Genomic DNA, 24,046 nt, shown 5'->3' with positions numbered 1-24,046 from the left:
CCCAATTTTCCTTTCCTTCCTCCAGCTTGCCCAGGCTGCCTCCATCCTCCTCCTCCCTGCCTGCCCAAGGAGATGAGCCCAAGTTCTGCTTCTCAGTGGGCAGCTTTCCCTTCCTCCTTTGGGGTTCCCTTCACCTTCCTTTCATCCCCTCTTCCCTCCTTTCCATCCAGCCCACCCTTTCCTTCGGACAACCCGCAGCACCTGAGTGTAACAACCTTCCTTCCTGGACCCCCTCAGCTTCCTCCCCCTTGGCAGGAGCTCTGTCCCGGCCTTCCCATTTCCCCTCCAACACCACCTTTTATAAGGACACAGCAATCCCGGGGCTGACTTTCCCTAAAATGACCAGTTTTAGGATACAGAGGTGCTGAGTCTCCCCAGCTCCGGAGGGAAAGGAGGAGAGCTCAGCACGTCTGGGCATCACTTTGGGATTGGGCTCCCCTCCAGCTCTGCCCCTGTGTGAGGGGGTTTGTGCCTGAATATTCTGGCTGTTTTACACAGATCCCTGTCCTGCCACCTGATCCACTGGGATCAGGCAGGAATCACTCCACAGCAGCTCTGGAAAGGCTCTGACCCCCGATTCCCGGAGCTGTCCCACAGTGCCTCTGCAATGAACTCTGTGCCCTAAAGACACAGACAAAGCACACGCAGAGAAGGGATTTCGGTGAAGTACAAAATGCTGCCTTTAAATGAAAACACCCAGCGGGGTGAGAGATTCCCTTGGGCAGCCAAATCTGCGGGGATCTGCCTTTGGGATTGTATCGGGATATGGGAACAACCTCTGACCCTCCAACTCCCACCGAGCGCACCCGAGGGCGGTGGCACCTTGTCCTCAGCCTGGCCAGAGCATCCCAGGGAGCACTGGCAACAGCAGGAGTGACCCCTCCAGAGCAAACCAGCTGCAGGAAGGGTTTGGAGCCGGAGGGAGCAGCTGGCCCAGGACTGATCCCACAGCCATCCCTGGTGATCCCGGCAGTGCTCCGTGTCGCCCACACCCCAGCAGGATTGGTGGCAGCAGCAGCCCAAGAGCCATAAAGAGCCCACTTGCAGGGACAATTTCCTTTCTGCTGCGCCCACACACAGCCATAAAGACAGAGCTGCTTGAAATAGGAAGGAAAAAACATTTCCCTTTGGGTTTTGAACTTTTTTCCTGATTTTTTTTTCCCCTCAATTAACTTGCATATTTTCCATTTACCATCTTGAAAACATGGGAATTTCTCTCCTTTCCCCCCCTCCCCAAAAATGTTTTCTGTAAGCACCAAAGTGTTCCTTGAGCAAAAGAAGTGATTTGGAAAATGCAAAAAGACATTTTGAGAGGATTTGTGCAACCAAACATAAAAAAGAAAAAAATGCAGGGATTTCAACCAGCATTATCAGCACAGTGTGTGGGGCTAGAAACATGAGTGGCACCCCCAGCCAGCATCAACAGGAGCCACTTTGGAGTTCATTTTCCTTCCCATCCCAGTCCCAGCATTCCAATTCTCCAGTGAGGTCTACATAAACTAATTCCTCTTTTTTTCCTCCCTGGGGTAAAACTCTCTGCTGGCAGAACAGAAACAAACACACATAATATTGCAATACTGAGACCATCTTAGAGCTTAAGACTATTTAGGAAAAAAAAACCAAAAAAACAAAAAACAAAAACGAAAAACCAAAAAACAAATACTGGCACAAAATTTAATAAAAAAACCTTAAAAAAAAATAAAAAAGTCTTGATCCCTCCCAGGAAAAACTCTATCTCTCGTAGAAAAGAAGACAATGGACAGAAAGGTGATGGAACAAGAACAACAGTTCTTGGCTTTTTCCTATATTGCCCCTCCCCATAGCAAGAATATTCACCCATTTTGGTTTTCCAAAAGAAATAAAGTTTAAATTCCTCAAATCCTCAGGAATATTGTCATTTCTGACCTGTCAGTTTGTGTGTGAGCAACCAAAGGGATCCATTCAATCGCATTTTCTTCTAAACAACCACGGGTGGGGAGGGGGACCCTTGTTTTGTTTTTTAAGTGAGCTACATTTTTCTGGCTCTCTTAAAACTCTGAATTTGCCTCCAGAAAAGCCTGTCTTGGTGCTTTCAGGAAATCAACAAAAAGCCCATCCTTCCCAAAAGTTTTCCTCTTCCTCCCTCCTGTCCCCCGACATCCTCAAAGCCTCGAATCTGCGTGGCCCTTGGAAGAAAAAAAACCAAAAAAAAACAAAACAAAAACCAAGCAGAAGAACAGCGAAAATCAGTAAAAAAGAACCACCAAACGAGTCCCGTGGGCTCTCCCGGAGGACAGCGGTGCCCCCGCGTCCCTGTCACTCGTCGGCGTCGGGTTTGACGTCGAGCATGGCGTGCAGCTCCTCGGGGGTGTAGCCCAGCAGGCTCTGCAGGTCGCACACGAAGCGGTACACGTAGCGCTTCCCGGCCGTCTTGTGGATGATGTTCTTGTCGTAGTAATAGCGCAGCCCGCGGCTCAGCTTCTCGTAGTTCATCTTGGGCTTGTTTTTCCTCTTGCCCCATCGCCGGGCCACCTGCAGGGAGCGGGGACAGGGAGGAAAAGTCAGCCCGGCTCGGTTGGGACATCCGTGTGGATGTCCCCTTCCCACCAGGAAGGGGGAGGATTTTTCTCCTCGTTAAGAATTGATGCTTGGGAAAACCAGCCTCTGTGCAATGGCAGAACATGGCAGAGCATTCCATGAGGGTTTATTGGGATAATTTCGTGTCCTGCCTCAGATATATCCTCATATCCCAAGTCCTTCATCCCTTCCCCAAGGTTCCTCCTCCACCTTCTGCCAGTTCTAAACCAGATGACACCAATATGCAATGGCCCAGTGCCCGTCACTTTTGCACTTTGGCAGGCTCCAGTCACTCATGGAATTATGTAGGCTGGAAAAGCCCTCTAAGATCATGGAGTCCAACCGTTCCCCAGCACTGATCCATGTCCAAGTGCCACATCCACACAGCTTTTAAATCCCCCCAGGATGGGGACTCCATGGGCAGCTGTGCCAGGGCTGGACACCCTTTCCATGAAGAAATGTTCACTAATAGCCAACCTGAACCTCCCCATGTGCAGCTTGAGGCCACTTCCTCTTGTTCTGTCTCTTGCTCTGTCTCTTCCTCCAGGCAGAAGAGACCAACCCCCACCTTCCAGTCAGGGAAGGGGACAAAGATCCCATCTGTTCCCCAAACCAGGGGACAACTGCCCCTCACCTGTACCCAGCTAATCTGAAGAGCTTTGCCCCTGCTCCTCTCCCTAAGGTGTTTCAGCTACTTCCCACCAACTTTGGGCACAAAGCCCTGCTTCCAAAAGGGTGACTGCATCCCAACTTTCAGCAAACTTTCACTTGGACTCTGATTCCTTGGGTCCCCACAACATATCCAAGACCAGAAAAAAGTGGCTGCCCAAAGGGAGGAGGAGAAACTTATCCACACCAATATTTCTGAGGAATTTGGGTTGTGCGCTTAATTCCAGGGCACTTTACCTCATCTGGGTCTGAAAGTTTGAATTCCCAGCCATCACCCGTCCAGCTGATGAAGGACTGACAGGACTTGTCAGTGAGCAGTTCCAGCAGGAATTGCCACAGTTGGATGGGTCCGCTGCCTAGAAAGACAATGGAAACACAGGATATTAATGCCAGGAAAAGCACAGCTCGTTCTGCGGCAGAGGAGGAAAAAAATCACATGCAAAAGGTGCTCACTGAATAAAATAAAGCATTCTCCTGTCAAAGAGAGCCACCAGCAGCCACAGGGCAGCAGCTGAGATGGGAGTTAATCCTTACAGGTATCAAAACTTCCTATTTGCAGGAAGAGCTGAATATTCATGCCCTGGAATGCTTCACGTGGGGTTACATAAATAGGATTATTTTTCTGGCACACAAACAGGAGGAGCCACTGCCTTGGCACCGGAGCAGCACCAATCTGTGCCAAAGAGCCGCCAGCCATGGCTGAACTCCGGCAGACTCCGCTTCCCGACCGTGACTCCTTGCTCCATGCTGCTGATCGAGATAAGGGGGACCCAGGTACAGGAATTCCTTGGCCTCTTTCCAGGGCGTGTTGCTACAGGAATGGGCTCTGCCGGCTGGTGGGGAGGGCGGGGGCACACAGAGCTCCCCAGCCCAGGATCTCCTCATTACCCCCTTGGCACAGCAAATCCATAAGGAACTCCCCGTGGCTGCTGCTCCCCTGACCCCGCTGCAGAGGCACGAGGTGATGCGGAACATCCCATGCCACGGGCATTCCGCCTCTCCTTCCACACCTGGGCTCCACCTCCCCTCCAATCGCTCACTTTGGCCACCACCAATTTGTCCCAGTGCCACCAGTGAGAGCCTGCGGCTGGGTTTGGCTGAAGTCGTGGAGGAGTTTTGAAACACTCATCTCTTCCTTGGGCTTGTGTCCCAATCCAAGGTAGAGGAAAAGCTCTGGAGCTAAAATCTCTTTGACGAGCAATTTCCAAAGGTGGCCATGCCCCAAACATTGCACTTAGCTGTGGGCAAGGTGTTTTGGGAGTGACCCTGCCACGGTTTAAACACAGCTTGCAATAGATCACTAATAATGACAATAATTATAACGAGACTGGCAGAGGAGAGGAAATTATTTATCCCACAGGGAATTGCACAGGCTGGATTAGCTGGGGTAATCCCAGTTCTGGCAGCACTGAGCAAAGCTTCAAGCAAGGAAAAAATGAGTTACGGACTCAGAAAAAGGGATGGAGCCCAGCCTGTTCCCAGGAATGACAATGGATGCTGTCCGAGCTGCAGCTGCGGGATAACCCACGGAGGGAAGGGACAACTGCTCCCTTCTCCACAAAGTTCAAAATTACTCAAAAGCTGCTGGGGAGGAGGAAATGAGAGAGCTGGCTCCAGGACACGGGAATCGCTGTGTCCCATCCAGCCCTTCCCAAATTGTTTCCCTCCTGTTATCCCCGTGGAACCGCTCCAGGGGTTTGTCGGCGCCAAGCCTGGAGGTTATCACAGCCACAGGCAGGGCAAGGCAGGGAGCTCCCGGCTCATTCTGCTGGAAATGGGAAGGGACTCGGTGGGGAAAGGCTCCAGCCCGTCGCTCCTCTGGAGCTTGCCAAGATGTTGACTCCACAATCACAATCTCCAGTAGGGATGGAGCCAGATTATCCACACCAAAATGAGGGAGGAAATTCAGATGACGCCTTCGCCTCTTGTTGAAAGGGAAGAGCGAAAAGCCTGGCCTGAAGTGCTACCACATCTCCAGGCTCAGGCCTATTTATAGCAGTGAGCTCTAAATGCAGAGAAAACACCAGGAAAAAGGTTTAGTGGCTGCCTGAGGCCTTCCCCAGGCGAATTCCCACAGGGATGAGTTCTCTTGGCCCATGTGACCTTGCACCAACTCCCCACACAAAGCCAGGGAGTGTCCAACGCCCAAATCAAGTTAACTGAGACACAGCCCAAGGAGTCCAAGGCCAGGTCCACACCCTCCCATTGATTTCTCTCCTGCCCAACGAAGCATAAGGATTTTTGGTTGATTTCTTCCCCAAAATAAGAGGAACGGAAATTCATGTCCTGGGTGACGGGTTCTTGGGCAGGGAACTGCCCTCAGAACACCCCTGGGCCATCCTAGCCCTGCAGGATCTTTGGAGGTTCCAGCCTCACCAGCCCTGAGGCAATGCCCAGTGCCATTCCTGTTTGGTTGCCAGCTGGCCGGGAGAGGTGCTGGGAAACCCAGGAATCCTTGCCCTCACTCCAGCAAGCAAGGTAGGGCTCCTGCCATCACCCCCAGTGCCACTCTGCTGGGTATTTCGGGATTTCCAAGGAAGTGGTGTCATCCTTGGAACAGGGATTCCCAAGGTCTATTCCAAGCCGCCTGCAGGACAGGCGTAAAGCCCCAAATTCCTCTCCCTGGACAGGCAATTATGTGAGGAATGTGTTTATGCAGGGCTCCAGGCATGTCCCAGCTCCTGTAAACACCCCCTCCCTGCCCGAGGGGGAGGCAGCCGAGCCTGGCAGATGTGGCACCGCTCGGAGATGGCAGCGAGGTGGCAGGAGCCAAACGCCGGCACATGCCCAGGCCTGTGCCCAAATCAGCGCTGGAAGGGAGGAGAGCAGAGCAGGGAGCAGTGCTGGAGGTCAGGGCATCATCTGCGCAGCTATAATTAGTGCTGAGAGGGGATCTTCACAAATGAGCCACTCTGCAGCCAGCAAGGAGCAGGGAATGTCTTCCCAGAGGATTTCGAGGCGGTTCATGCAGCAACGCCACTCCCCTTAATGTCACAGGGTAACCAGGAAGCTCCCAGGCTTGTCCCTGCACCCCAAATCTCCTCATCCACAGGAGCGGGGAGCAGCGCCCGTCTTCCATCCCTTCTGCTCCAACCCCTCCCCTCATCCCAGGCAGGGCTGGAAATCCCCACCGGGAAGGCAGGTTGGGATCACTCCACGGCACAAGCACACACAGCCAGGCTGTCCTGAGGCCAGTGGGTGATTCCCACCACAGGATCTGCTGCCTTGGTTATCCCAAAACAACCACCTGTTCCCGCAGCCTGGATCGGGATGCAGCTCCAAGCGTGAGGCGGGGAGGCACAAGGCAGCTTTTATGTCACTGCTCCCTCCACACACAGCCAGGGCTTCCCAGAGCAGACCCAGCCCTGGCTCACAAAAGACAAGGGGAGGACTCAGAGCGGTGGGGGTGTCCTCCCACACCACAGCGACCTCCCGCACCCACGGGGCTGCTAAAAATAGCGCCCACAATGGGGGCCCTGTCTGGCCTTGGTGGCACTGAACGGGCTCCTTCTGCAGGGACTGTCACACCACAGGAATTCTGTGGCGTCAGGGGGAAAGTATTCCTCTTGAGCCGGGTGACAGTGGGAATTGTGGGAGCTGGGAACCGCTGGCCGAGCGGGGCTTCCTCCGCACCGAGCCCTGGTGGTGTCCCCAGAGCGAAGGGTTTGGTGCCACGCCATCCCTGAGCCATCCTTCCTGGGTCAGGACAGGTTCCCCACCTCCTTCCCAACCGCTGGGATACCAAACTCTGCTGGATGTTCCAGTGGCACGGCGACGTGGCACCGCCACGCTGGGGCAGACGGGCACCGCACAGGGAGGGCACAGCCCCAGCCCCGGCATCTCTCTCGGGACGGTTTAACACACCCACCCCTCCCAACGGCCTCTGTTTTGTTTCCCTTGCTTCAAACAAGACATGAAGACAAAAAAAAAAAACCCACCCACCAACCCCCCCAGCGAGGCACCTTTGCCTGGCGCCCTGCGGTTTGTGGTTCCAACCCCACAAACAATCGGCCCTGGCAACGTCTCCAAAACAGCTCCTGCCCCACTCACCTGCCCGCCCCCTTTGATGGCACCACGGTCCCCAAATCCCCCAAGGTGCTGAGAGTGCTGGTCCCCATCACTCCCTGTCAGACCAATTCCCACCGGGAACTCCTCCCCAGCTGCTGCCCAGGCTGGTGCAGGCATCAGACACTGCAAAGTGGTGGGGCTTGGATGGAGGCATCTCCACAGAACAGGTGTGAAAAAGCAGGAAAAGGCCCGGGAAGCGCCTTCCTTAGGGAGCAACACGGCCACGATTACAGGCAGCAGAGCAGCCAGGGGGCCAGTCCAGGCCAGAGCTGCTTCCCTGCTGCAGCTCCTGTGCTCCCAGGAAGGGGTGTTGGGAGGACTGATCTCATAGAATCTCATGAGTGGGAAGAGACCCACACAGATCACGGACTCCAGCTCCTGGCTCCTCACGGGACAACCCCAAGAATCCCACCCTGTGCCTGAGAGCGTTGTCCCTGGACTCACAGGCTGACTCCAGAGGCACCTGGCAAAGCTCCAGGGGTTTTGTGAGCTCCAGGGGTTTTGTGAGCTCCACATCCCCCTGATGACGGCCCTGCAGGCCACGAGCTGCTGAGCAGCACCAGCTGGGTGTGTGGAGGAGACAGCCAGAGCTGCAGCCCCCCATCACCCCCCTGGGCAGGAGGAGCCCTGGGGAGGGCTGAGCTCCGCCACGGTTGGGCAGCGGTGCGTGGGGCTGGGTTTGCTCTCCTCTGCACATCTGGCAGGTGGGGCAGGAGCCACTGAAGCGGCCCTGGTCCCACCCTGGGGAGGCCAGAAGGGCACTGAGCACATTGGACCCTGCCCAAGACAAAAGTGGGCAGGAGCTGCTGGGTGGTCATGCTGAGGGCAGGTGAAGGCCATGGCCCAGGAGGAGCAGGGTAACACCATCCCCTGCATCCCAGCAGGCCCAGAGGAGCTCCTGAGCACAGGAAGGGGGTGCCTGCATTCCCAAAGCCCATGCCATGGCTGCAGATGCCCACAGGGACGCTGCTCCAGCAGTGCAGGCAGGGAGGATGCTGGTGCCTCCAGGAAGGGAGGGCAAGGACTGCCACACCACTGCAGTGCCGCAGGAAAGGGGACAGGAGGAGAGCTGCTGGCAGATTTTTGGGTGCTGATGACCACAGCACAGGGGGGATCTCGCCTGTGGAAGCCTCAGAGCAGCAGCACAGCACCAGGAGGAGGGGCAGCAGCACCTGAACTGTCCTGAAAGAGACCCACTTTCCTCGGGCCGCCTCGACTCGCTTGCAAAACAGCAGTTGCTCTTTCACTGCTGGGTCACAGATAAGCATCGCTCACGAACAGAGGCCGGGGAGGCTTCAGGCTGTGCAGCACAGGCAGCTCACGCTGCACGGGGGCTCAGAGGAACATCTGGGCCCCATGACACAGCCCTGTGGGTGCAGATAGCCGGGGTCAGGGCGAGGTCTGGCCTGGGCAGGTCCAGCTGGGTGGGGAGAGCGCCGGGGTGGGATAACATCTGTGAAGGAGGCTGTTCCTGCACTGCCTCCTGAGTTCCTAATGCCCAGCAGGGTAATGAGGATGGAATTGCTCTGAGAGGGACACCCAGGTCATGGGTGACATCAGCTGGAAGAGGCATTAACTCTTTGAGTGCTGGGATTAGCTTTAAAGGGTTCAGCACCTCCCTAAGCAGGCCCTGAGCAGGGGACAGGAGGCAGCACCCACACAACCGCAGCCCTGCATCCACAGGGTCAGGGCTTGGAGTGCACTCACCTCACCTCACCTCTCCCCTCCTGTCCCCTCTGGAACACGAGGGGATGGCCCTGCCGTGTGCTCAGTGATGAGGAGCAGCAGCTCCAGGCCACGGCAACACCGACACCGTGGATGGAAATCCCCGGCGTGTCGGTCCTGCCCACCGCAGAGAAAACAAACCCCGTAACTCGGCTGCCAAGCCACAGAGCTGCTCAAGGGAACCCAAAACCAGCTCAGTGCTGAACAGCCATGGCAAACCAGCAAGGCTGAGCCTCCTGTGGCCCTGCAGCACCAGGGGAGCAGCAGCACGGGCTGCAAACACCAACACAGGGCACAAAGATCCAGCTGAGTTTATCCACGTGGTGCCATGGCTCCTGCAGGATGCTGGTGGCCGTGGGAATCATCAGAGGCTGCAGGATCCACCTACGGCACAGCCCCAGGGGATGTGGAGGCAGAGCTGAGCTTTAGCCCAGCTGGGCTCAGGCATTGGAGGGATCTCTGCCCACTCACACCAAACACAGCTCTGCTGCTGAACCAGGGAGCTCAGAAGGAGCTCAGAAGGAGCTCAGCTGAGCCAGCGTGAGGTTTAGCACTGAACATACATCCCGACCCATCCCTTGCCTGGATTTCACGGATGCACTCTGTGTCATGGCAAAGAAGTTAAAATCTGGCTTAATGTAGAATCTCAGGGTCAGAGAATCTCCTGAGCTGGAGGGACCCACCAGGATCATCCAGCCCAGCTCCTGCTCCTGTATAGACACCCCAACACTCCCACCCTGGGCATCCCTGGAGCTGTGTCCCAGCTCTCCTGGAGCTCTGGCAGCCTCGGGGCCGTGCCCATTCCCTGGGGAGCCTGGGCAGTGCCCAGCACCCTCTGGGGGAAGAACCTTTCCAGATCTCCAGCCTGAGCCTGCCCTGGTACAGCTCCAGCTGTGCCCTCAGGTAAAATTCAAGCTGGCCAAGCTCTGAGCAAGCTCCAAACCCAGGTGTCCAGGGCTGCCCTCCCTGCAGTGATGGAAACTGAAGTTCACCAACTCCTGAGCAATTACATTTCTCTTCCTCCTCCCAAAAAAAAAAAAAAAAAAAAGATAAGAAAATTGCATCAACCTCTCTGCGAGCAACCATGGCAACTTGTTAAAATAGGTCAAGATGTGGGGGTAGATAAGGCAGCTCTGAAAGGCCGCTCGGAGCTGGGTGAAGAACACATCAAACGCAAACGGAGCTTCCGCCAAAATGCACCTTCTCACCCCAAAACGCGCCTCTGGGGCAGATACCATCAGAGATGTGCTGGGGCCACCTCCCTGGGCAGCACAGAGACAGGGCCTGGTAACAGAACCTGAACGAGATTGTCAGGCCCCTGAAGTCAGCGCAGAGAGCTCTGGGGATGGGGGATGGGGTGTCCCTCCTCACCCTGCCGGGTCCAGCTGGGCCACCCTGGCGTGTCCTCAAGAGGGAAATGGAACCCCAAGGCCTGCGTGTTTGGGGTTCCTGGGCTGGCAGAGCCCTGCTCTGCTCCCTGGCAGGCTCCACCTCCTCAGCAGAGCCCAAACACTGAGTTCCTCTGCTCTAGCTGCCAGACAGAACTTCCTCCCCTGAGCAAAGTACGAGTAAAGCACAGCAGTGCGCAAAAAGGCCTGAGCTCTGCCTGAGTCCCCACTCTGCTGGCCCAGGCCAGACCTCCAGCACTTCCCAGTGGGCAGCCTGAGCGGGATATTTCACACTGACATAAACCCAGAGAGTGGAGAGTGCCCAGTTCTCCTCCAGTTTGAAACCCAGCACGTTCTACTCGCTCTCCCCAGGAGCTGCTCTCACAGTGACCCAGCTTCAGCTCCCTCTGCTTGGAAAACCCGGTGCTGAAGGTCTGGGGACTTTAAAATGGCTCAGAGGACACCTCTGGAGTCACTGCCTGCCAGGATCACCTGTCCAGGGACCTTTCCCAAATGCAAAAGCTGGCTCTGCTGGCTAGAGCACTGGATATTGCTCAGCAGCCTTCAAGCAGGCAAACAGAACTCCAGCTCAAGCATTTCCCAGTGATTTCAGATTTTCCTCACCACATTTAAATCCTCTTAAGTGAAACAATGCAAAAATAAATTTAAAAAATCAGGTGTTCCCACTTATTGAACCCACCAAAGTGCCTGGGCTAAGGGATTCTCTTCCCAGATCCAAGAGGGATTGGAAATGAGGTGAGGGAAAATGTTACGCAGAGCAAAGTGTTTGGAATTGTGCTCTGGCATTTCATGAACCCAAATCTCCCCTTCCTGAAGGCACTGCTCCAAGGACAGCCCTTGGGGTGCTAACATTCCTTGGGAAAACATCGGGCTCAGCCGCTGCCTTCAGCTCCTCGCCTTTCTCTGGGGGTGGCTCTTCTGCACTCTTATCCATGAGCTACAACAAACGTGGAGGGAAATATCCAGCTTGGAAAAAACGCTCCTGATTTTGCCAGCACCTCGGTGCCTCAGTTTCCCCAGCTGTTCAAATGCATCCCGGGCTCCTGCATACCCAAAAGCACTTCCAGGTGCTGTAGGGAAAGGCATTGTCAGGAGAAAATAGGAATAAAAAGAGGAATAAAAAGAGCAACTTGTGCTCAGTGGTCTCTTTTCTCAGGAAGATCAATTTCTGTGGCGCAGCAGAGGACGAGCCCCGGGTCACAGTCCCTCCTCTCCCAAGCCCCAATCTATTCAGGAGTGCAGAGCACGCTCGTATTCTGTATGGACTTGGTAGAGCCTCGTTCAGCGGGATGGGCTGAGCTCTCTTTCTAACTAAAGCTATAGCAACAAACCACTTCCTTTTTTGCGCTCCTAAAATTATCTCCCCACCTTTCCTCCCTCCTGCACCTCTCCCCACCCTCACAAAGGCTCGGAGTCAGCCCCAAGATGAGCCGTGCGTGGGAGGAGACAGTCGCACCTCAGGATCTGCTCTGAACCTGCTGATGATCTTTATCGGCACAAACTCTTTCCACCAGCTGCTCCCAGCTGGGGCAGGACGGATCTGAGTGTGCAGAGCCAGGGGAGCTGGCAGGAGGCTGCCCCAGAGTTTTCCTCAGAGCACAGGGAAAAGCCGTGGCACAGAAGGGCTGGAAAGGATTAGCTCAGCTTTAGCTGGAAGTCCCATCCCACCAAGCTTCTCTCCTTGGAGATGCCAGATTGCTGAAGGGCTGTCATAAAGAGCCAGAGTTTCCATGGCCTATCCCCTTCTCATCTCTCCCAGTGCAGGGAATGGAAAACATTTGGGCTGGCTCTGGCAGCTCCCCATCCCTGTCTCACACCAATGTGCAGAGCATAGCTGGGCTCCTCTGTGCCAGAGGGGAGAGGATCCATCCATCCGTCCATCCATCCGTCCATCCATCCATCCGTCCATCCATGCATCCATCCATCCATCATCCATCCATCCATCCATCCATCCGTCCATCCATCCATCCATCCATCCATCCATCCATCCGTCCATCCATCCATCCATCCATCCATCCATCCATCCGTCCATCCATCCGTCCATCCATCCATCCGTCCATCCATGCATCCATCCATCCATCATCCATCCATCCATCCATCCATCCGTCCACCCATCCGTCCATCCATCCATCTGTCCATCCGTCCATCCATCCATCCACCCATCTGTCCATCCATCCATCCATCCATCCATCCATCCGTCCGTCCATCCATCCATCCGTCCATCCGTCCATCCATCCGTCCATCCGTCCATCCATCCGTCCATCCATCCGTCCATCCATCCGTCCATCCATCCATCCATCCATCCGTCCATCCATCCGTCCATCCATCCATCCATCCATCCATCCATCCATCCATCCATCATCCATCCATCCATCCGTCCATCCATCCGTCCATCCATCCATCCATCCATCCATCCATCCATCCATCCGTCCATCCATCCGTCCATCCATCCATCCATCCATCCATCATCCATCCATCCATCATCCATCCATCCATCCATCATCCATCCATCCATCCATCCATCCATCCATCCATCATCCATCCGTCCATCCATCCGTCCGTCCATCCATCCGTCCATCCATCCATCCATCCATCATCCATCCATCATCCATCCATCCATCCGCCCATCCATCCGTCCATCCCCACCACACACAGCAGGGCTGGAGGTGAGGCTGCTCCTGCCCCAGGGGACACCATGGCCGAGGTGCCCCCGGTCACCACCACGGGGGGCTGGGGGCCCTGCAGCACCTTGAGTTCAGGAACCAAACCAGCTCCTGCCACAGCCAGCCTGGGGCAAACGGAGAGCAAGCACTGCTTGGACCGGGTGCCCTGTGCCCAGCCAGGTGCCACATCCCCCTGAGGTGTGGCACATGTGGGATGCCCACTCTGGGAGGAGATGCAGCCTCGGGCCGACCCCAGAGACACCCCAAACCTTCCCTCACACCCCTGCACCGGCCCCAGCGAGCCAGGACAGCCCAGAGCGCCCCGAGGCTCTGCCCCCAGGGATGGGGAGGTGCCCCCGAGGGGCTGGGGGTCACAGAGGGGTTTCCCAGCACCGTACCCTACCTGTGTAGCCAGCCAGGGCGGCAGCAGGAATGACAGGCTTGTCCTTGTTCATGTCGGCCCGGTCCCTCACATAGTCCTTGAAGGTGCCCTTGGGCTTGTGGCTGGGCAGGGTGGCAGGGTAGTCCTCGGAGTCAAAGCTGTCGTAGGAGGGGACGCGCTGCAGGCTCTGGAAGGAGGACTGGCTGCTCCAGGACTGCGTCAGGCGGTCACAGCTGTCGTAGCTCTCTATGCTCTCGAAGGAGTCCTGGCCTCCCAGCTTACCTGGAGGAGGCACAGCAGGTGAGACGGGCCTGGCTGGCACAGGAGGCTTCCCCTAGCTGACACAGGAGGCTTCACCTGGCCAGCAGAGGAGGTTTCACCTGGCCAGCACAGAAGGTTTCACCTGGCTGGCACAGGAGGCTTCCCCTGGCTGACACAGGAGGCTTCACCTGGCTGACACAGGAGGCTTCACCTGGCCAGCACACGAGGCTTCACCTATGCAGCCCAGACCTGCAATACTTTTTTTACCTTTGCCATTCAGAGCAGGGCTAAACCCTGGAAAACTTCAGGCAGAAGAGCAAGGCAGAGAGAGACAGGGGAAAAACCCAAATCTGGCCTCTCTGCCCCAGACTGGTGCCTGGGGCTGACTGGAAATGGTCCCTCATCTCCAAAAGGCAATGTCAGCGATATAATTCACTTTAGATGCTCAAGGCTGAGCTCAGGAGCCTGAACATGGGCACTCCAGGACCTCTTTATTCAGGGGGTGGGCAGGCCCTGGCACAGGTGCCCAGAGAAGCTGTGGCTGCCCCAGCCCTGGCAGTGTCAAAGGCCAGGTTGGACATTGGGGCTTGGAGCAACCTGGGACTGTGGAAGGTGTCCCTGCCCATGGCAGGGTGTGGAACCAACTTTAAGGTCGCTCCCAAGTCAAACCTTCCTATGACTCTGATTTCTGTGATTCTCTTGCTGCTGAAGGATATTGGAGGTCTCCAATAAACCCTCATTACATCTGCCAGCCCTATTCAAACACTGCTCAGGCACACCCAGCTCCTTTAATTTTGATGTTTCTTCCCAAACTACAAAGCAGCCCTTTGCTGCCATCTGTTCCAGCCAGCCCCAAATCTCCATCCAGCCGCAGGTTTGATGGAGGAGGAGAGCCAATGGCTGCGAGCTCCAACAGCTTTTTCCAGCTCTGGTAAGGTGAGCACAGCTGGTTTGTGTCAAAGTCACTCTCTGGGGTATTTTTAGTCAAAGCCAGAACATGAGAGGCCAGATCCTCAGCCGTGCTGATTTACACCCCCCAGAGCCAGCCCGTGCAGCCTCTGTACTGAAACAGAGCTAAAAAAGGACCCAAAGAACAAACTGAAATTTCTGCCTCTGATCTCCCTACGCTGCCGATTGCTCAACATCTTTCCTGACGAGCTACGAGCGTAACAGGATCATTCAAGTTCACTAATTTCCCAAACCCGGCTAAAAACAGCTGCTGGGATTGTGCAAGAGCTCCTGGAGAAATTTCCATTGGCAGGGCTACCCACAGCCTGGGCCCAAAGAGCAAATCCCAGGGGAAGGGGAACGTGGAAGGGCGCTGGCACACGCCCCCAGATATTTGTTGTGTTGTAGTTTGAAGAGCACTTGCTGTGCAAAGACTCAACTACTGCAGGCCCTGCTCCAACTGCTGGCCTGGAATCACTGGGAGCTGGGATCCATTGGCTTCACTCTGCTGGGACAGCCCTGTTTCAAACTCTTTTCTACTTTCTCTTAGTTTTTTGAGCATTTCACTCCCCAGTCCTTCCCTGAATCCTGCTAAGGGGAACACGACGCTGCTGTGTGTGTGTGTGTGTACACTGACTGGCACAACCAATCCCCTGAGCAGTCCTGCAGCACAGGCTCCTTTAGAAAAGGAATTCGAAGCTGACAGAGACGTGATTTGTGTCAGCCCACTGGAAATTCACCTAAGTTCCACCTAGGTGGAACAATCACACCCTGCACTTACTCAGGAGAAGCTTAAATGAGTTTGGCAGCTCCACTTCCCAAGCAGCCACCCTCGCTGACAGGGCAGAGAGAAACAACTCCCGTGGAACCTCAAGATTTCCTCCTAAAGGCCCCACAGAAGGCAGCTGTCTGCAAAACCCTCACGCTGAGGTGATGCTGAAGGGCTTGACTTAGTGCCAGACTAACCTTGTAAGACAGAGCAAGGTAAAGAGGGACATCAATATAAATTAACCGGGCTCTGCTTTATATTAAGGCTTTCCCCCGCCCCTGGGAGGATCTGCGTCCCCGAAGGGCCCTTCCACGGCTGAAATGCAGCACTGGTGGAGCACAGCCTCCTGCAGTCAGTGCTCAAGGCTGCTACCAGCAGCACCCAGGGCTCTCTCTTCCATCCCCTGAAACCATTTCTGGGTTTGCCACTGAGAACAGGCTCGAGGTATGGTTGCAAAAGGCTTCCTGAACCATTGCACTGTGAGAGTGATGAAATCACCTGTGTTAAAGAAAAGGTCAAGAAAAGGGAAAGATACCGATGAAACCTAGGCAGAAAAACAACCCCAAAAAGAGAAGTTTACCCAAACTTAAAACCCTGCTGCCCTTCTGGCTCAGGTCACCTCCCTCAAAGAAGCGGCAATAACATGAATAACAACTTCCCTGTAATTACAGGGAAGAGTAATTGGAAAAAGAGAAAGTTCAAATGAGCTGCATGTGCGATGCAGCCCTGGAAAGCAGCTCTGGCTTTCCTGGGAAGGCAGCTCATGCTCAGCTCTCTGGATAAACGGGTTTAACTGCTCCACATCGAACCTGGCTCACAGCAACACATCACTGTAATGAATTCTGGGCCTGGGGACACCTGAGTTCCATTCAGGGGGATGGCAGGAGGGTCACATCTCTTCCCTGTGCCTCAGGCTCCCTACCTGGAATCCGGAGATAATGATCCTACTTGTGAGGGACTTTGAGCTCTGTGGATCAAACTTTCTGCTTTGAACAGAGGCAGAGCCACATCTCCAGCCTGGCATCACTGATGTGATCACAAAGCAATCAGACACGTGGGCCCCACGTGTTCCCAGTCTCATACCATTAATTGGGAAACCATTTGGGCTCAGATCCTCCAAAGTGTTCAGGTGTTCAAATCCCACCATCTCAGACAGGAATCGTGTACCTAGAACTCTTTGGAGAGGAACATTCGGGGGTCCTGCTGCCTCAGCCGTACATCTGCACCTCGTAACAAAGCTCAGGAATTGGCTACAGCAGAATATTTCAAACAAGCAGCCATCAAATCCCTGGGCGTAACGGATAAAGGCTTCAGATCACAGAGTGCAAAACTCTTCAGAGCCTTGAACAGCAATTCCTGATGACAACTTGTAAAGAATTTGTGCAGCTTTGCCTGGGCTCCTAAAAAATGGGATTTCTACAAGCACCCAGCAGTTAGTCCTCCCCGATAACATGAAAGCTCAGTTCAATTTGACTCAGGTTTGACATCAAAGCCCAGCACCAGAAACATTTCTGCAGATGATGTAAAAACAGGCAGCAGAGGAGAGGAAAGAAAGACCTCCCTCGAGTTTTCCCTGGAGAGAAGAGCAGGGAGGGCTCAAAGCCACCAGGGCATCCAGCACGTGTTGGGAGAGGGCTGCGTTAGCACCGCACATTCCCACGGGAGGGAAGGTGAGAACAGCAGGAATCCAAGGCAGCCCCGGCTTTAAGCCCAGCTTTACCTCGGCTGGCACGGCCCATGCACATGTTGTCCGGCGTCACCACCTCCTGCTTGATGGAGAAGTAGTCTGTCTGCAGCGAGTCCTGCGCCGGCTCCCGCAGCAGCACCGAGGGATAATCGCTCTCGTACTTGAGGGACAGCAGCTCCTCCGAGCTGATGGGGTGCAGCGTCTGGTAGGACTCGGTGATGAAGCTGGGCTCAGAGAACTCGGAGGGGGGCACGCACTGGGCGTGCTCGATGCCATAACCTGGGGGCACAAGAGGAGTCAAACCCTGCCCAAAACCAGCCCCGAGGAACCAGAGCATCCTCCACCCCAACCCTCAGTGTGCATTGCACCAACCTCCTCCCAGAGGGAAAAGATGGAGAATCCTGGGGAGTGGAGTCTCAGCAAAGGAGCAACGGGGCAAAAATGTTTCATTGCTGATTGGAAAGTTCAGTCCCTTCCACAGCCACCTCTCCCCAGTGCCGGAGCCTGGAATCCCAATCCACAGAATGATGGAATCCCAGAAGGTTTTGGATTGGAAGGGACCTTAAAGGTCATCCAATCCCACCTCTGCCATGGGCAGGGACACCTTCCACTATTCCAGGCTGCTCCAAGCCCTGCCCAGCCTGACCTGGGACAATTCCAGGGATTTAGAGTCCACAGCCTCTCTGGGCACCCTGTGCCAGGGCCTCCCCACCCTCACAGTGAAGGATTTCTCCCTCACACTTCACCCAGATCTCTCCTCTTCAGGGCAGTTAGGCTTTTTGGTGGTTCATGAAATATCTCCCAGATTTCCAAAGCCCTTAAGGAACACCTCCAAAGCAATGGCAATGGGAAATGCAGGGGTGCAGGTGGAGACTCATCCCTGTCCTTGCTAGGCTCCTCCCTGGCAGTACAGAATTAAGCCTTCTCCCCTCATTCCCTCCCTTCTTTTAATAGATTTTTCACAATTCCCAATACTCAGGTGTGCTGAAGCTGCTTTCAAAGTCTGCCGAGCTGCAACTTCAAACAAATAGTGCTTGGAAAAAAATCAGATTTTGGCCCACAAGGCAGCCACCAAAAAATACAGAAGGCTCCAAAATCAACCCTAAACCCTTGGAAAAACAACATCACCCTTTGCATGGTGCAGTCCTATTGTGGTGGGACAAATCTCTCATCAAAGGTGCTCCCAGACATGATGATGGTGATAATTGACACTGCTAATTGAGACTTACTAATGAAGTAGTCTGAAGTGTAGCGGGACTCGGGGTATGTGGTGTTCACTCCGTTTGCTGGGTACGGTTTCACCTCTTCTGCAAAGAGGAAAGGAAGGAAATGTCACCAGTCTGAAGGCACACGGAGCTGTGCAAGACTTGCTGTGACACCGAGAGCCCTGAACTTCCCAAAATCTCCTCCCTGGGTTAAACTGGGACGTTCTGAGCAACAGAAATTAACTCGGAGCTGAAATCCCACAGAAACCCGCGGTCCTTGGGGAATTCCCGCTGCAGGTGTGGCCGAACTTAAAACCAACCCAGCCCAAACAGCAACAGCTTTCTCAGTCAGGGCTCTGGGAGGCTCTGAGCTCCCCGCTCCATCATTTCCTTGCTTGCCTCAGGCTTCATCACCTCTCATTCTCCTGGGGGTTGCTGAGCACACTTCCATGTGTGAGCTCCTGGAACAACTCCCCACACAGGGACAGTTGTTTTCCTGGAAAAGCCCTATTTTTAGAACAGCAGAAGGTGTGTGTGAGGGAGCGGGTAACCCATCCCAAAGCCAGCTCCTCCAGCCCCAAACCTGTGTGGATTCCCAGCCTGTGCAGCGCCTGGTGTCGGTAGAGCGTTCCATGTTCAAAACCGCTTTGTCTCGCTGTCCCTGACCCCACTCCTGGCACGGACTCCTCCATGTGTATATGGTCAAAATGCCACATTTCAGCCTCCCATAGGCATAATTCAGTGGAAAAGAGCTCAGAACCTGTCAAAACATGGATTCCCTGCTCCCCGTGGCTTTTTCCAAGCACTTTGCTCCTCCTGGGCTGAGCTGAATTTGCTTTCCCACGTAAAAGCCACCCTTGCCCCTACCCTGAGCAGTTTTTCCATGAACACCTGACTCGTTCCAGTGCGGAATTCTGGGCAGGGATATTTGGATGGGAGATTTTCTTTCCTTTAACCAAAGCAATGTCCCCGGGCAGCTCTGGGCTGGGTTTGATTCTGGAGGCTCTGGAGAAGCCGAGCACAGATAACGCACGTTCGCCTTCGAGGAGCCTAAATTTGGCCCTCTCCTCTGGGGATTGCAGGCTGGAAAATATTCCCTAACAAAAGGAGGGGTTGTGCAAACACAGAGGACTAATGAGAAATGCTCTGTTCCTCTCTCCACAGCGTCTGCCAAGGGGCAGGGGGTGACCACAGAGCAGGGGAGAACCTTCTGCCATGCTTCGAGTCAAGTGCAGGGCACTGCTGACTGCTGGTAACTGAGGAGGTTATTTTAGGAAGAATTATGGAAAAATAAACCTGAAGATACCTAAATCCGTGCAGGGAAAAGGTGCCCATGTGCTGTTTTTAAACCCTGAGCAGGCTGTGGTACGTGAGTCACGCAGGGCTCACAGGGGACAGTGTCAGCCCAGGGGACAGCGGGGTCACAGCCTGTCCCAGCACGACCCCGGGCCAGCAGCACAGGTGAGAGGCACTTCGGGGTTGAGAACTGCTCCCAGCACCAACACCCCCAGTGATGATGGTGGGGGAGATGGAGAGATAAGCTGGAGCCCTGGCTGAGCCTGGAGACACCTGGATCTCCTCCCACGTCACATCCGGGTGCAGAGGGAGACCCCAGCTCCTCCTGCGTGGGCAGAGACGTGGCAGGGACAACTCTGCTCTGTACAACACCAGCACTGCCCAGCTCTGGTCAGGGCTGGAGATGAGCCCCAGGACTCACAGGGAACAGAAACCAGTCCTGGGTGGGGAGGCTGGTTATTTCTTGGAAGCTCTTTGTTACTCACTGAATACCTCACTGAAAACACATTCAGAGCCCATCGGAGGAGCAAGGGCCCTGCTTGTGCAAGAGTGACAAAGCCACCAGTGAAACCAAACGGGGAACGGAGATGTCTTGGTTCCCAGGGCCACACCAACAGTGTGAAGACACAGAAATTCAGCTTTATTCATTTTTGGCCTTTCAGAAGAAGAGTTGCGGCAGGCACAAAGATTTTCAGCTTCTTGGAAGAACTCTTCCCTATCCCAGGCCTTTGTACCGTCAATACTGCAGTGTCTGAATACCCACAGGTGTCAGTGCTGGCTGAAATCATCATTCCCGCTCTGCCATAAATTTACAGCATCAGTTCCTCCACGTGTGAGGAACCTGCAGGAAGGAGGTGCAAACACAGCCCTGGTGCCTCAGTCAGTACCTGCAGCACATCCCACCCTCTCCAGTGGGCACAGCCCAACAAAATCACAAAATTACCGAATCCTAGGACGGGTTGGGTTGGAAAGGACCTTGAAGACCACCCATTCCCAACCATGGGCAGGGACAGCACGGAAGAAGAGCTGTGGGAAGGTGCAAGCTATGGCTCATTGCAAGGAGAAATTGGGCTGGCCACAAGGTTTGGCTTTGTTTGGTTAAACTGCTTGGTGTTGATCCAAGCACTCCATGAAAAATATGCAAAACAAAAGGGGCAGACCAGATTTAGAGCCCAAGAGCAGGAAAACAGCCTGGCCTGCCCAGAGCCTGGGAAGGGCCATGTTTACCTTCTGCAAACCACAGGTAGCAGTAAAATTAGTAATGGGCAATTAACATCCATTTGTCAATGGTTTCCTGGAAGGAATAACTGTGCTCCCCCTCCCCTTCCTGCCACCAGGGTCAGTAGGACAGCGCAGGGGACATTCCAGGAAAGCAAATAGCTCTGCAGAGAAAGGAGCTGGGAAAAATAGTCCAGGTGTGCTGCAGCTCCTGCTTGTGGCTCAGGCAGAGGTGGTCAGCTGCTCACCTGCTCCTTAGAAACCATCCCAGTGCCCCTGGGCATCCAGACACGGAAAATCAACACCCTAAACCAAAGTGTGTGTTCCCAGCCGCTGAAAGTTAATGCCCTTGGATGCTGTCATGCAGGGAATGGCACGGATGGCTTCTCCTCCCAGAAATGCTGGTTTTGGGGAGACATGGAACACCCTTTTTCTGGGATATGGAACAAAGCAAAACAGCTTCCAATAGCCAACGGGAAATTCGGGTAGGATTTTGGCTGTGTTCCTGTACCCAGTTCCAGTGGAGGAAATAGTAAAATTCACAACAAGAGCTGAACAGGCTGAGGAAAAATGCTTTGGAAAATCCCACCACGGATTCCAGGCAGGCAGAGAGTCCCTGCCCACTGGGGATCCCTGCCAAGCAGCCAGCACAAACACCCTGACTCTTTGAGGCACTGCCAGGATTTGCCTTGCCCGCTGCTGTTGGGATGCCCATTTGGAATCCTGCTGAAAAGCTGGGCTTTGGAAGATGTTTTTTCCTGGGATTAAATCTCAAGGTGAAAACCTCCCCGTCTATGGAAAGCCCCAAAACCAGGCTGGCCAGGACGCCATGAATAGTTCACCCAGGAGACTCCAGGACTCACCTTTCTGCAGGATCTCCAGGTGTTCCCAGAGGATATCTCCCACAAAGTCAGGCGCCAGCTCCAGGAAGCACTCCTTGCCCAGGGCACAGAGGGCTGCTCCGTTCATGCAGAACTTCTGGAAATCCACTTCCTTCAGGCTGAACTCGTTCACTGCCCACATCACCCAGTCCCGCACGTGCGTCTCCGTCCACTGCTGGGGGTCTGCAGAGGGATCCAGCAGTGAGCACCCACAGGCAGTTTTCCCCGGAAAACAGGACACAGACAGTGCTCCAGCTGCCCTGCACTAGCACAGCCTCATCCACGGAGATTGGCAGCCCACTGGCCTCAGGGTGTGAGGAACACCATGCCTAGGCTGGACACATTTCATCCAAGGAACAAGCTTTGGATTTGTTTGGGATTTCTGAAAGTCCCATCGCATCTCTGACTCCCTTCTCCCACCCATTTCTCCAATTTTCTTGGTTTCTCCCTGTCACCAGCCTCTGATAAAGGGTCCTTGCTGCTTCTTGTCCGCGTTTTTCCAGCTGAAGCTTCCAAGAAGCTTCAGGTGGTATTCAAAAGGCAACACCACCTGAGGAGAGAATTCTGGGCAGCCTGGAAGGGGGACACAACCCCTGTGGGGACTGTGGTTGTTCACGGGAAACCATCTCTTACCTTTGGGAATTCCCAGCCGCTGCTGTTCCTTGGCAAAGCCGCTGAACGTGGCTTTCAGTGCCTGGGACATCATTTCTTTGCTGCTGGGCGTTAATAAAGGCACATCCGCACATTCCATGTCTGAAAGAAGCAAGAGGGAAACGTGGCCATGAGGACACAGGACTGGGAAAGATGTCAGGGAATGCTAGCCAGGTGCACACGGTGTCCCTGCACTTCTGGAATGTGCTACTGGATGATGGTATCAAAGCCTTTCCAGAAATCAGCCTGCTTGGCTTCAGCATTCCAGGTGTGTCTGGAGCTTGGGAAGTGGCTCAGCAGCTCCAGGCACTGAGGAAGGCAAAGAGTCCCGCACCAGAGTGAGCAAGAAAGAGGGGAAAAGCATCCCTGAATTGCCACTCTGTCATCCCAGTCCAAAGAAAAGCAAGGAGAAAATTAAAGAATCCTAGAAAATTCTCCATCCTAGGAAATTCTTCCCTGTGAAGGTGGGAAGGCCCTGGCACAGGCTGCCCAGAGGAGCTGGGGCTGCTCCTTCCCTGGAAGGGTCCAAGGCCAGGCTGGAACAGTGCATAGGCTGGAATAATGGAAGGTGCCTCTGCCCAAGGCAGGAGGTGGAATGGGATGGGCTTTAAGGTCCCTTCCATCCCAAACCACTCCGTGATTCTACGACTCCATGAAAAAGCGAGCTGACAGCAGGCTGAGACAGGATGGAGAAGTGGCAGAATCCCCATTTGAGGGGGGAAGGGAAACAAAGAGCTGGAAAATCCCACATTAGCCCAGAGTTACGTCATGCACATCCACAGCACGGAGCGACGGGTGAGTCACGGACAACGCCAGCCATCCCATGGGACGGCGGGGCCAAGGCGAGAGCCAGGCCTGGACTAAACCCTGACAAGGAACAAACCTCTTCCTTTCCTTTTTATAATCCCTTTTTCTAATTTATCTGGAAGGATCTTTGTAGCCAAAGAGCCTCACAAATAAAAGCAATCATTTGAGGCTAAATATCTGAATAGAGGTTTGGCTCTTTTTCCCGTACTTTCAGTATTCCTGAAAAACATCTTTCATGGAGAAGGAAAGTCTTGAGCAACCACCATCCCAAAAACTGCATTGGTCAGCAGAGATGGAAATCTTCCACCTGAGGTTGGTTTAGCTCTGCAGCCTAGTGGAAATTCTCCATGAAAACTCAGTGGAAAAACGACACTATGGGCAAAGTCTTTGGTGCTCTCATGAATATCTGGATGCAGACACTGAAAATCAAAGAATTCTGTGTCTTGTGGAAGGAAACCCAGCCACTGCGGTTTTCCATCGCTCCACGTTCATTAAGTGCCTGATTTAATAAACCTTTACACCTGCAAAATGCTGCTGAAGGCTTGTTCCAGGCAGTGTTGGTGTATTCCTGAAAACACACAGAGTCAGGGATGGAAGCAGCGCTGAAGCCACTGGGAACAGCCAGCTGCTTCCCAGTCTGCCCCAGTCTGGAATTCCTGTTCCACTCAAGCCCTCCCCAGCCAAATTAATGGGCATCATTTAAAGGCCAAACAACCCAACACTGTTTGTTGGTTTTTTTCCAAGTGGGAATCTAGGGGTTGGGACAATAGAATTCCAGGGCAGTGCTGGAGTCATCACCCTTGGAAAAGTTTAAAAAACATGGATGTGTCTCTTGGGGATATGTGTTGGTG

General features: G+C 54.2%; 1 protein-coding gene across 2 annotated transcripts in view; it reads right to left on the bottom strand.

Moving 5' to 3' along the window:
* Nucleotides 1-1,660: 1,660 nt before the first annotated feature.
* The window catches only part of ETS1 (ETS proto-oncogene 1, transcription factor), a 66,999-nt gene continuing 44,613 nt past the window's right edge, over nt 1,661-24,046 (bottom strand). For both annotated transcript variants that reach the window (XM_040085057.2, XM_040085058.2), the window contains 7 exons: nt 22,371-22,490; nt 21,720-21,920; nt 18,367-18,444; nt 17,171-17,416; nt 13,494-13,754; nt 3,463-3,581; nt 1,661-2,511 (listed from right to left, as the gene is read on the bottom strand). In XM_040085057.2, the coding sequence (XP_039940991.1) occupies nt 2,296-2,511; nt 3,463-3,581; nt 13,494-13,754; nt 17,171-17,416; nt 18,367-18,444; nt 21,720-21,920; nt 22,371-22,490 (1,241 nt within the window). In that variant the 3' untranslated portion in view covers nt 1,661-2,295. The remainder of the gene's footprint in view (nt 2,512-3,462; nt 3,582-13,493; nt 13,755-17,170; nt 17,417-18,366; nt 18,445-21,719; nt 21,921-22,370; nt 22,491-24,046) is intronic.

Source organism: Hirundo rustica, chromosome 23 (assembly GCF_015227805.2).
Source record: "Hirundo rustica isolate bHirRus1 chromosome 23, bHirRus1.pri.v3, whole genome shotgun sequence".
Classification (NCBI taxonomy): Eukaryota; Metazoa; Chordata; class Aves; order Passeriformes; family Hirundinidae; genus Hirundo; species Hirundo rustica.
Note: the sequence above shows the minus strand (reverse complement) of the source record. Positions and strands in the feature narration are given on the sequence as shown.